General features: G+C 43.8%; 1 protein-coding gene across 1 annotated transcript in view; it reads right to left on the reverse strand.

Annotated features, from left to right (window-relative positions):
- The window catches only part of LOC139692821 (nuclear receptor subfamily 4 group A member 2-like), a 193,531-nt gene that overhangs the window by 71,226 nt on the left and 106,011 nt on the right, over positions 1 to 16,294 (reverse strand). The window contains exon 2 of the mRNA XM_071591103.1: positions 7,304 to 7,449. Coding sequence (XP_071447204.1) covers positions 7,304 to 7,449 — 146 coding nt within the window. The remainder of the gene's footprint in view (positions 1 to 7,303; positions 7,450 to 16,294) is intronic.

The raw sequence follows: 16,294 nt of genomic DNA on the forward strand, positions 1-16,294 counted from the left end.
TATTTCCCAAAATGGGATTGTTTACGGTATTTGGCATATATGAGAAAGTGGGCATCAGAGTGGCCACATTGAGAAAGTGGTATGACCAAACACGTCCAAAACGTTACAAAATTCTGGGATACATCAAATGGTCCTTCAAGAGATTATCCCAGGTCTGATGTCAGCCTACGAAACACCATTCCAGAGAATTCAACGGCGGAGTTATGGAAGGAAGCCCTGATTATACTAAATATTCGTTAATTTAAACGCTATTTATTAATATTTCAATGAATGACTTATATTTTTTATCTATTGTCCCCAAAAAAAAATACATTTTATTCAAACAATTCGATACGAAATGATCTACCATAGAGTAAAAGAATGCTTTACGAAGCGTTTTGTGACTTTTTAACTCTTTTCTCAACCGAATGTAACGTTACATATTAATAATTTCAGTAAATGCATATAAATCTACCTCATATTTCAATAATTTTTACTCAATGCACTTAAAAACGAGAATTCATCAAGATTTCCCGAAAAAATGTCGCAACTCTTACTGTAGGAACGAACGGACTGACAGCGCTTCCGAGTTGGGCACCCAGTCCCACCCTTTCTGTTGTTGTTATTCTTACGCGGCGAAGACTCCCCTCTGCCCCCTCCCCGCAGGGTTTCCTTCCCGTCAGTCGCCGATCTCACAACGACACCGGCGCCCAAGGGAGACACCGGTGGCCCTCCCCTCTGACTCCTCTTCCCGTTGTTTCCCAACGGCCACCCGGTGGAAGAGTTTCCCCCGCGGCAGCCGTCATGGGTTTCGAAGAAAGAGGGAAGGCTGAAGCGGGGAATAGGTCGGTGGGGTGGCCACAGACGAGAAAGGGAGAGTGAATGATCTATTCCCTGGAGGGAAGGGGAAGGCTTAGGCGAGTTCGTCCGAAAATAAGGTGGTTCCAAACGCTTCCGGACGGCCCACCGTAGATGACGTGAAGGTAAACATGGAAACTCGGAACGTGCGAATTCATTATACAATACACGTCGGTCTCCGATTTCAGATCCTCTTTCATGTGCGGCGCCCACGGTGAACAGTAGGGGGGTTGGTCGGGGTAGGTAATGCTGCAAAGAGGGCTTCTGCCCACGCAGTTCACCGGAGAGCGATGCTGACCTCCCCACAAGGCGCGCTCGGAGGCAGCGGGAGGCGAGATCGAGGGGCGACGCTGTGGTCATTAAAGGCTAATGGCGATGATGTGAACTGGAATAGCTTGGAATGCGGGTGGCTCCGGACGGTAATCTGGATGAATGAGGGGAAGACGGGGACGGAGGGGGGGCGTGCGGGTAGGAAGGTATTTTTAAGGAAGATTTTCACGGCGCTGGGAGAGTCGTGCGGGGACGGGATTGCTCAATTCTGTCCGGTGCGGACGAAAATAAAAACTCGAAACAGAAATTTGAGTCAATGGGTCAAGTATTGGACGTCATTTCATAAGCACAGAAACCATTTTTATGTACCTACTAATAGCGTGCGATGTGATGGATGAAGTGTGGAAATGAGTGAAAACCGGAAGAGGACGACTACTTAAATAGTTGCATTGCTTCATAGGCAACCTGATGTACAGAATGGGCTCTTTGGAGTAAAGGTAGTATAGGTAGCAAGCTCAAAAATAGAAAATTTGTGCTTCACTAAACACCTCTGTGATTAATAGTCCACCCGAAACCAAAGTCTAAGTCTGTTATCTTGTTTTTAAATACCATGGAATACCACGTTGAATTACAGAATGTAATTGAAAGCCATACTTTTTTCTCATTACGAGTAATACAAGTACAAAGCTGTACATATATTTTTTCCGTAAAAAATAAACTTACCGAATGTTAAGAGTGAGGCAATGCTCCTGTACGGTGTATAATGAGCCAAACTTTTATGGAAATTTAAGAAGGAATCAGTTATAGTTCATATTCAAAAATGAAATCACTGGGAAAAAATGTATTGATTAGTCGTACCGACGATCAACCAATATTTTAACTCAGGAAAATGATTGAGAAAGCTTAATATGGCTGACTCTTAGGACCTAGTTAATCCATCTATGGTCTAGAAAGCGGAGCGCTAGGGAAAATTAGGGCGGACAATCAAATGAAAGGCAAGCTCGCCAACGAATTAATCCGCACATGCTCGGTTAGAGATGTAAAATTATGGTAAAGACGCCCAGTTGGCGGGGTTAAATTTGAGAGACATGAATATAAACGGCGAATGAGAATTCCGGATAACTTTAGCGATGGCACTCACCTCTACCTCAATTGTTTGGGGGGGAATATTACTGTTACAAAACAGACGAAATAATTATATAAAAGTCATCATTGCGTAACTTCCCCGCGAGCGAATCGTCAAATGCTCGAGACCTTGGGATGTTCACTTGAATGGGAATGGAAGCCAATTATTCGACGTATTAAGAGATGAAGAAATGAATAAAATAAGAATGACTTTCCTGAAAAAATAAGATAAATCCGAGAGATATAAAGAAGAGGCGGGGATGACGGGGTGAGGAGAGTGCAGGGAGGAGAGGGCTGGAGGCTAAGAGCGCTCGCCGGCTCGGGACTTACGATTCAATCCGATCTTCGAGAGATATTCGGAAAGGCGATGTGGAAAATTCTTTCTCCGCGGCTTTCTGTCGACGATTCCCGCGAAAATAAAACGACCCAACCATCCATCTAAAAAGTGGAGGTGGAGGGCGGACTCATCCTCACCTTGCCGACTAACTGTTGCTACTCTTGCAGACGCCCTACTCGTCGCCCTTGAGGCCCCGGGGGGGAGAGAGGGGAGTCGGGGCGGGGGGGGGGAGAATGGACGTGGGAGAGGGGGGAGGGGTTTGGAGATGAATTGCGCCGGTTGGAATCCTTCGATGGGGGGAGGGCTGTGTGGGGAATCAAAGTAAGAATAACGAACGAGTCGGCGTGGGACGGCTGTGGGGAGGGAAAACGGAGAAGAGAGTAGGGATGGAGGAGGAGGAGGAGGAGAATCCGAAGTGGCACGAGTGTGCATTGAGATACGGCGACCGCAAAAAGATGAAAAGGGGAGTTGGGTCTTACTAGACCAGAAAGAGATTATGGAATGAAACGATTGTTATTACCCCGTATATTAACTGAAAATATCTGATTATCAGGACGGATTTAATCAATAATGCAATTTCACTCTCGGGAAATTTGATGAAGTGGTAGTTTTTGCCACCTGCTACAACAATTTTCTGCCATTCAGAATGGATCACTCATCGCATTGGCGAAAACATTGTAGAACAATTTTCCATGGGAACGCATACAAAATAGGATCTATAATTAAGTTGTTTAGAATGAGATATAAGAAGAGAAAACCGGTGCCGAAATCTGGAGGTACTATTAATGAACATATCAACGGTCTATTTAATTAAAATTCAATACAGAGTGGCTTAAAATCGACAATAAACCTGAACTTTTTCAAAAGACACCTAAACAGGAGCTAGTGGAGCGTTAAAAATCTCGACAAGCTCACTGAATCGATTCTGCTTACTCGTCGAAACAGGACGCAACAATATCTACCACAGTAATTGGCATGCTAAAAATTGGGTAAATTAATACAGGCAAGCGTAAGGTGAAATAAGTGTATGAAGCTGTGTAGGAGATTACGGGAAGCACTGGGAAAGAACTGAGAGTGAAAAAGAGGCGGGAAACGTTTAAGGGGCAGTAAAGGAGCTTCCGCAAACAAGCGAGCATACAGAGATGCGTAATCTTGTTGACTCTTTAATTTAAGGCTCGAGAGTTTTGAAAACTCTCAGCCGCATGCCTAACACCTGACGAATGCTCGGTGTGCAGCACAAAATGAGTAGCGTTAAATACTTGTTTCACAATCTGCGCTCCTCCGAGATGTTTGCCACACCGGCTTAAGTATGAAATGGCAACATAGCGAAAATATTTCTCTCAAGATGCATCCAAAAAATGCAAAAAGTCAATTTTTAAGAAAGAATTCACCAAATTTATTACATCATCATCAAAAAATTCGGTTGAAAACAGGTAGAGTTAACGTCTTGGAACCATCCCGTAGCAATCAAGTGGCGGGCATATGATTTTTTAAGTGCTCTCTGACGGAGAATTAAATTGCATGTGATTCCAATTAAACATACTTTTCAAACGTCCTGTACAAAGTATGCAGGCTATAAATTTAATACTCTTGTTAATTCGAGTAAAGCCCTACAACTATGGCAAAATGAATTCGCACAATTTACCACATGGAAGCTAATCGAAGGGAATTGATACGACAAGTTCAATTCTGGGAGTATTTAACGCAGTTTTACTCTCTCTTATTTACTCTCGAGCGTCAAAACATGGTTATTGGCGAGCTATTGTAGAAAGACAGGAAATTGAATTCACCTTTTGGGGTGAGGAACATTATCGAAGGAAGGAGAGTGGAGAAAAATGGCAAACATATATCAATAGGAAATAGAATCGTCAGCTTTTCTGCAAGGGTGAATCCGAGTTTTGTCACCATGAGAGCATCAAAGATAAGATTTACCGACGCGAAGAGACTAAAGTAGCTTTTGAAATTACAGCAATTTCCAAGAAGTTCACATCACCTGTACTGCCATAAATATTTCAACCAAAGGCTGCTTTCATAAAACAGATACAATCTAGTGAGACTGCCTGGGTTTTTCGGAAAACAAAAAAGAATTACTGACTTTAGATTTATGACGTTTCGGTAAGGTATGTGTAGCAGGCACAATTTAGAGCGGCAACATAAAGTTTTACACTCAGGCATCGATATAAATGAATCAATTGGAAATTAAAGTGGATCCCACAACCTGAATACCAAATATTAAGTTTCAAATTGAGACCTATGTATGTATTAGTAACCTATATTTAAGAATTCTTTAATGGGGGAAATAAAAAATATATAATATTAATTTGATGATAGGATATGACATTGAATTTTAATACAATTTTCAAACTTGGTGGATGGCCAAATAACTCCAGTCTAAGGCTTCACGGAGAATATTCTTCGTGGTTTTAATTTCGTCTTTCCACGGCACCGCTTGTCTTATACCCACTTCTTTACATCCAAAACATATGCACGATGGCGTGGGATGGCGGTGCGGAGGGGTTAAAAAGAGAATTGCGCTCGGAGGGGAAAGGCATCGGCTGGAGGTGGAGAGGATAAGGGGAGGTGGTGGGGGAAAGGGGAAGAGCGGAAGAGGGCACTTGGGCATCCGATGGCGACGGCATTTGGGCACGTTGCACAAGGGACCTCCCCTCTTTCCCTGCCACCCCTTTCCCTGTCACTTCTTCCCATTCCTTCTCACCCGCCACATGAGACAATCCTACCACTGGCTCCCCGAGTGATGTGCAAGTGCGAGCCGCAGCCAGAATTCGCACGCGGATGAGTGGCTGGAACCGTGGACGACAAACGATTCGTGGTGGGAGGGGGTGTGAGGAAAAGAATGGGGTAGGGGGAATCTTTCGGCATGTCGTGGCGTATATTCATACATGCCTATTTGGCTATGTGTGGATTAGAAGGGGTTGCACTAGAGCGTTCATGGAGAATTCGATGGAGTGGGGGATTTGGAAAAAAAGAGTCATTGACTCAAGTGAGTAACCGAGGAGACTCGAAAGATGCCGAGCATCGAAGATGTTGATTGATTTGGGAATAGGGCAAAAGCCTGGGCGATACAACACAGAATCAACAATTCCTTAGCTGAGTCGTTCATTCTTGACGATTCAAAACCATGATTCCAGAAACATCATAAATATGGCATTTAAATTGAATTTTCATATCATCAGTAAAAATAAAATAATTTTCCTCACGAATTTTATCAGATATTTTTCGAATTTACATATCGAAGAGTAGAGGGCCGAAAATCGAACCTTGAGGTACACCATTTCGGACGGAGACAAGAACAGCGAACTCGCCACAAAAACATTTGAATGCCTAGCAGTTGGAAGAAAGATAAGGTTATGTGCCAAGCTGAGGAGAAGCGAGAACATTAAAACTATTCAGGTTAGATACTATTGAGGGAGAATCAGCAATAGCAAAAATGACGCATGGGCCAAGAGACCGAAATATATTCGTAATAGATCAATAAAATATTTTGATGGCTCATCTCAAAGTAAATCTTATGACTCCATATAAATGCTCGGATTTCCGAGACGCTCAGATCAAGTCATCGAGGAACTTGAAAATCGACACATTACCCAAATTCAGGTGGAAAGACATTGATGCATCACGGAGAGAAGCGAGCGGAGAAGCGGCCTACTGTGCTCCGGAGCTCGGACTTACCATTCTGCTTCTCATGCATGCTATACGAATGCGTGCGCTGCCCACTCGCGGATTTAGCGGGAGGAAGACGATCTGAGAGGAGTGGCGACGGGGAGGGGGCGGTTTTCAGATAGACCTTCGGAAGCCAAGGCCGAATCTCAGGACTGAGAGGAGGGTGAAGTGGGAGGGCCATCTAAGCCGCCGGGCAGACACCCAGCCTCAACCTCCGACACAACAACGCGGTCGGGGATCCTTCCATCCACGCTGCTCATCCTCCAATTCAACCTGCCTCCCACCGCATTCCCAGCCTCCGATTGCCGCTGGACCCACCATCATCCAAACTGTGCTCATAGAGGCTGCGAAAGCACTCGAAACTATACCTTAGTGGAAATGCCCCGAGGTGCGAAACCATGGAAGGGTAATGCCAACCGTGTTTCTACGCGTAATAACCGCCCACTTACTGCTACCCTCTTATCCGGGACCGAAGGGAAATAAAATTGTGATCCTTGTCCTTACAGAGGCTTATTCTTACCTTCTTTAGTTTTTGCAAAACAAAATTCATGGGCTACAAGGTGTATTATTTCACAATTCGTGGCATGTATTTCTGGGACGATATGTAAGGAAAGCCATTGTTATCCCAATCCTACGATCCAAGCTACTAAGGAGACGAAACTTTTGTACTGAAACCTTGACCGCTTATTTTACTCTCTAGATTGAAAATGGATTTCCCGTTTCCGTTTTGCATGCATATGTAATCCCTCTCTCGTGTACACATATGGCATTGTTATAATCCCTTCTTTGCAATATATGTCAAAATATAGACGAGATAAAACAACATCCGCTTGCTCTGAAGGACTTTTCATAGCCGCGCGAAGGGGCATGGAATTATCGCAGCCTCGGCCAACGGACACGTCACCTGTCCTGAAGTGTCCCGTGCCTCTCCCTCCTTGACCACTCGGCGGGTGCCGCCGCACTCCCCTAACCCTTCTACCCCTAGCCCCCCGTCCACCCGAGAGGGTGAGCTACTCTCCCCCACCCCAACCACGCGGCCGCCGACTCACCTACCTCTGAGCGAGTCCTCTTCCCTCTTCTCCTCCCCTAATGACTCTTCTGCTCCACCGGCCTCCTCCTCTCGGCCGCCGCCGCACCCTCTTGCCGCCGCACCTCGGCCGTCTTCACTGGAGTCGGTCGCTTCGAGGGGACTACTGGAACTGTTGGAAGGAGAAGAGACGACATTGCGCCCTTCAGTTTTGCACATCTCCTCGACCAGAGTCGCAGGTTGGCAGACATGGAGAATAAGGAAAACATATTCCGTACCTCCCATTGCGTGTGCCTTGATACTATGAAAATATCTTTTATTATGTATATACACACACAAGTATATATACTTACTCGTCTCCGTGAGTCATGGTAGTTTTGTCAATGTCAGTGTTTTGTCTTTGTCACGTCTCTGCCACCCAATTTGCATGCTTACTTCTGAGCCACCGAACATTTTCGTATTATTTCGGTATTCTATAAATTTAGAGGGCAAACCTTGAGACAGTAAGTTAAATACCAGTGTGGGCAATTTTAGCGATACTTGTTGAACCCTGTTACAAAATATTATTAATCAGCAAGCTGAAGTTATAACTTATTTTCTCACATCAAAATAAACTTTTAAGCATTGACGATAAATTAGAAAATCATTCTGGCAATCAAGTTAAAATCACTTGCGACTGGTTCTACGAGTGGTAATTAAAATGATTGTGTTGTGCAGTCAAGAGCGTAAAAATGTAAGGATCAACCTCTACCACGAACAGACACTGGTAATCAATAGCTATTGTCTGCCAAATTGCGCAATATCCCAGGTAAAGCACATTTACAAGTTGTAGAAGGAATTTTGTTGCAGTAAGGAGGGGATTAAACTTTTATTCGACGGGAACACAAAGTATCTACAATATGCCAAGGTAGTTAAAATGGTAAATGATAGACGCAATCAATGATTTAAATCGTTAATGTTTATGAAGATAAAGAATAATGACCCACTAGAGCTGTTCCATATTCATTTCTGATAGATTTCAAGCGTGTATCCAGTTTCTGACGAGGGAATTTTACAGCAGCCATCTAGGAGGCAATGCCGAAACGAAGTCATAAAAGTCCTCGCATCGCATGGAACACTGTCATGAATGTCGCCGGGGACTCGGTAACTCTGGACCAAAATCCTAACCAAATGAAATCGCTAAGCGACTAATTGTGAAGATTCTGTGGAGCTATAAATTCATAGGGATGAATGATTATCTAATTGCGATGCGTTTTTACAACTGCGACCGGTGCCAAGCGCCCTTTTTAGAATGTGACGGGGGCGGGTGGACAAGGGTGGAGGTGGGGTGAAGGGGGGGGGGGCATGCCGTTGGTAATACTCTCAAGGATGCAATATATGCGGGTACTATATTAAGAAGGGTTTTCATCCTTGTCGGGAGGCTCTGCAATGCCTCAGGTAATTCATCACCACCGTAATGGCGGCCAGTGGGGCGCCCCGTTGCAGTGAACGATAGTCGGCCGTTTTGAGGAGAGGGGGTAGGACGAAGGGATCACTGAAAATAATCCAACGCCCTTGCCGATGAATAGCTCCATTTAGAGGTCATATCGTCAGTAGGATGTGTTACTAGGAGCGATCTATTCCTCCATCAACAGATGAAAGAATAATGAACATCTGCTATTGATGAATGATAGTGGCTGTCCATCCGCTCCAGTTCGTAAGCTGCGGCGGATTTTCGTCATGGGTTATTTGTACTCATTAATAGGAGGGATATATCATTTTCAGGGCTTCGTATAGGTCGCCTAATTATCTTATGTATGATTTCGATTTGAAATATGCTTTCGTAAGACGCAATACTGGGTTCATTAAGGTTTAAAGCCACCTTGACAAGTTACCTTCGACAGTGGTTCCCACCCGTGTGCTCCATGGGCGAAAGATTATAACGTAATATACATTCGGATATCAATTCACCTGCCAAGACTGATTGATGCGTTTATTACAGTGAAGAAATTGGATTAAAATAATAATGGAAATAAAATGTATAAATATGCCTTTTGTATGCAGATGTATCGGTAAAATTAAACGAAGTATCTGCTACCAATTATGATTTTTTAAAACAGTATTTGTATTCGTATAGTTCATCGATTAGGGCTTTGCGACATACTTAATATCTGATTCTAAAAAAATATAGCTTCAAATGCCAATACTTGCAGCAAAATACGCTAACACGAAGATAAACAAGTGAAATTAGTAAGAATTATTTTTTTAGTCACACCGTAAATTTACTATGATCACAAAAAACAGGAATTTCAACAAAATACCATTTCAAAACTAAGTTGACACGCATAAAATTGCATGGCTTGAATGAACGGCTTTGAAAACCCACGCATGATATGATCACGACTTAAATAAAGACGTTTATTAACTTAAATACCATAAATTACCATTATCGTTTCAAAATTTTGGTGTGTTTACGACTCTCACCAGGAATAAATTATTTCCAATAGACGATCTATATGCAGTGATCGAGCAAGTAATTAGTGACTCAGCGAATGAAGTATACCCACAAAAGAACCTCCTTCTAACCGAATGAATTCTTTGGCAACAAAGGGTGTTATTAGTCATGCATTTGAAATGCCAATAAAATTCGAGCTATAAGGTATGCATAACGGATAGCGAGAAAACCTTGAGGATGAATTAAAACGGAAAATTTCCCGTGCAAAACTGAAAATGAAACGGTTTGCTTGCGTGGTGCGTGTACGCGTGCGCGCACTTAGAGAATACGACCTCTCGCAAACGGCGATGACTTCGAACGCTTTCCCACGACGAGCTGTAAATACAGCGTGACATGGGAGTGACTTTCTATTCTTCTTCTTAGCTAATAAAGGTTTATGTTTGGGACGAAAACGTTTACCTCGTGGTCAACTAAATCTCTCCGCCTGCACGATCGGGCATTCAAGTCTCAAAGTGCGAATGAAGAAAGACCAGGTGAAGGGCGTGAAGCTCCGGGTCTGATTTTCATTTACCTGGTTAACTCCCTCTTTGATTATTTTTCCGTCCGAGTGTACGCTGAAAAAGGATAGCAAATTATTTAGACTGAACGTTTTATGACTTCCAGGGGAAAGGGAGGAGATCTCCCGTCTTCGTGAGCTATACGATCGTTGTGATAGACGTCTGATCAATGGCAAAGAAATCATGGCATAAGGCTTTTATTTATTTTGAAAAGCAATATTTCAGAGAAGATATCATCCGGAAGAAAATAAAAATGTTATGATCACGACAAATAAGTATTGCCGATTTCAACATTACTTACCCTAAACATATTTATTTGGCGCACTCTCCAAGTGAGGTAACACAATAAACGATCATCTATAATTTAACTCAATTTAATTGGAGCAATGCTATACTTAATTTGTCATAATTCACTTTGAGCTGTCAAACCAGATATTCTGCGGCAATGAGCGTTCTAGAAGGAAAAAAACGTATGCTTCAGAGTCGGTAATGATAAAGATCGGAATAGAGAATCAGAAAAAAGAATGCTATCGACTGTCACGATCGAAATATACGATATGGAGAAATAAACAGATAAACCCAGCGACATAAGCGACGGGACTCGATTGGAATGCGTTTTTGTTAACCACGAACGAAGCAGAGCACCATAATTACTGCGCGGGTTGGATTTTTCTCCTGCCCGGCTCAAAGATTTCGACACGTCTCATGCATGCTAGCGAAACCCCATCGATCCCGCGGCATCCATTCGTCAAATATCGAGCAATGGGGGGATGAGGAAAAATAGAGAACTTAAAAAAACGATGAAAGATAGGAGGTAGAGAGAGAGAGAGAGGAAGGGATCACCGGGAGAGTGAAGTCTTCTGTCACCGTCCGGATCAGACACAATGGCCAGAGGAGAAGTCGAAGGCGTGCGAGTCGTATTTTAAAGCCCTTTCCTCCCACCTTTGCCCCCAAGCTCCCTCCTCGACCTTATCAATCAAACAAGCATCCTTGCGCGCTTCGGTCCATCTCTCCCTCTTGCCAAGCCGAGGAAAACCGGCGAGAGGGACACTTTCGCGGGGAGAGGAAGAAGAGAGAGATATATATAGGAGGAGAGGTCGGAGCGGAGAGGGTTAAGGGTTATAAGGGGGATGGGAAATATTCCAATTAAAAGCGATTCTACGGATGTGGATGGGTGTAAAGGTGCAGGAGGAGAGTAACGGTTTTGAGGATTGCAATCCTAGTCTTGGAACGCGCTCTCCTGGCAGTCCACTCGCTCTCCCGCTGGGACTAGGGGAGGGCCACCATCCGCCGCTCGGGCGCGGAACTCCCCGCCGCGGGGAGCAAGTCCGCCCGAGTGCGGTGGGGGTGTGACAGGACGGGGTGGAGGAAATGGGGGACGGAGGCCGAGGAAAAAATGAATCGGGGGTGGGGAGGCAGGAGAGAGAGAGACAGACAGGGAGTGTATGCGTCCGTTGCGTTGTCTCGTCCCTCCAGTTTTGCATCCCTGGTCAGAGCCGTCGGGCTAGGATTCGATTACACCATCACCGCAGGGATGGAGGAGAGGGGGGGCGGGGAGAGTTTTAATGACATAAGGACGACGGAGATTGGAGCGTCCGCCCCTAGTCCTTCCACGCCCCTTCTACCACGTCCCGCGCCGCACCCTTCCGACCCCTGCTCGCATTATTGCCGCGCGGGGGAAAAGCGACCCGAGTCGGGCGTTTGATGCTTCCGGGGGGCCGGGGCGCTACTAATTCCGCGATCTCCTGCACACGACCGGGACGATTCCACGTTCGATTTGCATGCAAATTAGAAAACGATTGTTTAAGATTGATTGTGCGGATTTCAAACTTTGCGAGCAAATCCCAGGGCGAAATGACCACGATTAAGATTTTTTTCGCGGCGAAATAACCCCTCCTTCCGCCCGCTCGCGTCGAACGTGGCTGTGCGGAGTGAAACGCCGAGGCTTTTCTCTTCTTTTGAGCCGACTGCGAGCGGTGCTAATCAAATCGCAAAAAAATGATACGTAGGTACGTCTTAATCCATAGGGAACACACTGACACTCAGCTCCCGCATTTCGTTAGTGAGGTGTGATTACACGCAATAAAGCCATTTGGGATACTAATCATTACAAAAATGACGCAAAAAAGAAGTCCTCTAGGCTATATCTCTGAAGGCTCTTGGGGATTTATTAAGAAAGATTTTCTGTATGGCGTTTCGAATCTTTTTCGTGTCGCTCGCGTGAAGAGGGGAAAAAAAGAATCGGCCAGGTGAAATGTTACTTGCTGTTTTCGCACCTTTAGTTTTGAGCCGATGCAATAAAAAGCTTGGGTCAAATCTGAAGTGCTTGTAGCATGTAGGAAATAATATCTGGAACACATTCATTTGAGTTTTTAGAAATAAATGGTCCAGCGGAATTGATCTCTTCTTTCATCACACGAAAAGATCGCAGTTGATACACATTTTTTACTGGAACAAGGGTGTCGATTACCCACATGTTTCTTCTGATTTTCTTGAATTTGAATTCGGAAAGAAGTTAATTGATATGCAAAACGAACTCTCTCTCACCTTTACTGATCGCCACAAAACTCTTGAACGCAATCTTTGAAAGTAACCAGAGAGAAGGGACTGCAATTCATAAAAGAGAGAAGAGCTATACATCTAGGGGTGGATTGTAATTAAAATAATTCACCGAAGTTATTATCATCGCAGCCGTCGTGCGACCACACTACTGAATTAATCGGCAATTCACTTAGTGTCACTACTTAATGTACTTTCCAATTACATCGCAAAACTTAATAGAAAGACAAAGAATAACCACTAATATTCTGAACCACCCAGAGCAGTATTCCAAGAAATATGATTATGAGAAATATTTATATTTCCTCTTCCAACATAATTCAATTATTTATGCACGAATAATTCCAGATTGCTTTGAGTTACGTGGCACCAAGAATGTCGCCTTCTCATATGCCCCGAAGTGATCGCCTCGTCTGTTGTGCCATTCCCAGTGCCTACTATAACTGCTTGGAAAGTAGGACGACATTACGCTAGTTATCATTAGGTTTACATGTAAATGAAGGCTGCTATGTGCTCGGGAGCTGATTCCACCACTTATATCGATTGATTGATTTAAATAATCAACGGAAACTAAATACTGTATAAAGGAAAAGCGCCGTCACTAAACAAAGGGCATGAGTAAATTACTTTTTGCACTGCACCAATGATATTCATTTACATTCAGGTAAACTAATGATGGTTGGAAAATTACTGTGAAGTAGGTTTAAATATTTTTATAGCAAGGATATTCTGATAGATCTTACGATTTAAAACGGGGCATTTACAATGTTAGTAAATTTGAATCGCTCGCAATATCGGAACTGTCTCCATTAAATCAAGGAGTCTTGGTGTGGATACAGTATGACACATTAAACTTTACTAAAACCGAAAAAAATTTCTCAGGTCGGAAGTAACTAACTCTTTTATTCTGGTACTAAAAGATACCAAAGATGTTTTGTTCGGATTCGCAGACTACTATAAATAGGAGGATCTCCTAACCGATCAATTCTTTTCTTGAGTGTGTCTCGGCTCTATTTTGCAGCTAGTGGTTAAGGTCCGGAATGTCTTCCAGAAGGTGAGCGGAAATGAACAAAAGATCTGCTTAAAAATTATATTATATTTTCATTTGGTTTAGAATTCGAATGAATAATTTTCTAAAACTAAAATTTCCTCCTAAATTATTTTTACTGTATTCTCTTATCAGTTCACCTACATTGGTTTTCGTCCATATCCAAAGTAATATTTATTTTTCACAATTTTAAATAATACTTTTAATATCATCTGTCTGTTTGGTATCCAGAATTCGGATAGAGAGATTCTTTTTTTCTCATATTTACTGCGAGCAACACAAAAGCTTCTTTCCCTCAACCAAATTAAGTAAACTTCAATTTTGTCCAAGTGGAGGTCCGTCCCGAAATTTTCATTCCAATTTAGTTCCCATTCCACTTCCGAACACAATATTTTACTGATGCGTCGTTCGTGAACAATTCCTTAAAAACCGTGGTATCGCCACCTAAATCAAATAAGCCATGATTTATTTCGTTGTTACGGGGAAATCATAACAATCAACACATTTACGATCCCAAATTACGGTGTTATTGTTCGCTGCCTCGAATTCCTGACGTAAATATACATGGTGCTTACAGGTATTGGTATTTTACGTTGTGCCCATGTCGTGTCAGGATTTGCGGAGAATTTATTTTGCCCTAACCTGTATAATTAATCCCACAACAAATACAAGATATTGAGCGAGTTTCATTTCTTTAAATTTCTCTTTTTAAAATCGATTTATTGGGTATATGCTTTTCAATTTGACTATTTCGGTGAACGCGAATGAATGTACACTAAATATCTATGCACGAGTACTTTATATTACTGCGGAAGCAAAACAGGACATTTCAATGAAATATATCTGGAAATTTTCACTTTTCCAGCTAGCTTAACTCTATATATATATATATATATATGCATCTGTTTTAAATAGCTTCAAAATGGAACCGTTCGAATATATTTTATACATTTTCGTATTTGGTAGTGTGTGAAATCACACTTTTTTTATTCATATTGCTACCATCACAACGCGATGCAATTAATAACCCCTTAAAGTCATAGAAAAGGCATGCGACTCTTATACCAGCCTCAGGGCTTCCAATTACAGACATTGCGAGATCAAATCAAAATTACTAAAATGAATTAATCGCTCATAATGTCCATCGAGTGACTTCCGCCTTAAGGGATGGAATCTTCGAGAAGAATTCATGGACCATCTCTATCGAATTTCGTTTCGTCGAACCGTGTCTTCGACGGAAAAACGACTCGGGATATACATCAGACGCGGGGCCCGTTTTCCTTAAACAACGCCTTCACCGTTCCCGCTGCCAACCAGTCGAACTGCTGAGCTGAAGTCGCGTCTGACCAAATTTCCTTGATCGCCACTCTCGCGTCCGTCCTTGATTCCCCGTAGTCGGATTCGGAACGGACGAAGGTGACGTGTCGAAAGGATACGGAACTCTGGAAACGGGACAGGGGAACGAGGAGTTCGGGTCTCGAGGAGACGCGCGGCCCTCCGCGGGTGTTGCACGTACCGTGTAATCGTGTCGTTAGAGAGAGAGATAGAGAGAACCTATGGGAAACCCAGTGAGGTCGAGGGTTAAAGACGAGGTTGAGACAGGAGGCGAAGGAACATTCGTCCGCTTTGGGATGGAAAAGAAGTCCTTCCACTCCTTTCACCTTGTGGCGCGAACCGAACAAAAGGAAGAATTAAAAGAAAACGAGAAAATAAAATTGGGGATGGCTTTTAACCGCGAGAGAACGCCTCCTCATGATCGCCTCTCCTCCCCCCTCCCTTCCCTGGACTCTTTTCGAGAGACACCCCAACCCATCCCCTTCCCTCACCCTCGAGCTCTCCTCCTCGGACAACTCGTGTTCTCCTCTCCAACGAGAGGAGCACGTGGTGGTGGTGGTGGTCTGTCGGCCAGCGGGGAAGAAGGCCTCACCGGTCGTCCTTCATCGAGATTCATATCCTAACGCACCCAACAACCCTCCCCCAACCCCCTCTCCGTAACTACGTCTCCCCTCCCTTCCACGTCCTCCCGTAACGGACGCGCATATCCCCTCACCCCCCTGGGGAAGCCGGACCCACTACTCCGCCCCCCCCCAAACCTTCCAGCCCATTTTCCCCCTTTCGTGGAACCGCACCACCCTTAATTCATACCCTCCCTTTTGTTCCTTTTTCGGGCTCGATCTCCCTCTTTTTTTTTCTCTCTCTCTCTTGCTTTCCACCGACCTCGTTCGGTTACTCCCGCCACCCTCGTCCACACACGTGTTGCAATTTTTCCCGTTACGCTACGAATGCGCACTGCCGTCGAAAAAAAATTTTTGAATCGGCATCTTGAATGCACCCGAATGGAATTTCGACAAAGTGTTCTTCGAAATAATGTATGATTCAGAGTGTTTTCGAATCTCAGTATTGTTTCCCGCCACCGAGA

Source organism: Hetaerina americana, unplaced genomic scaffold (genome assembly GCF_022747635.1).
Source record: "Hetaerina americana unplaced genomic scaffold, ioHetAmer1.1.p SCAF_42, whole genome shotgun sequence".
Taxonomy (NCBI): Eukaryota; Metazoa; Arthropoda; class Insecta; order Odonata; family Calopterygidae; genus Hetaerina; species Hetaerina americana.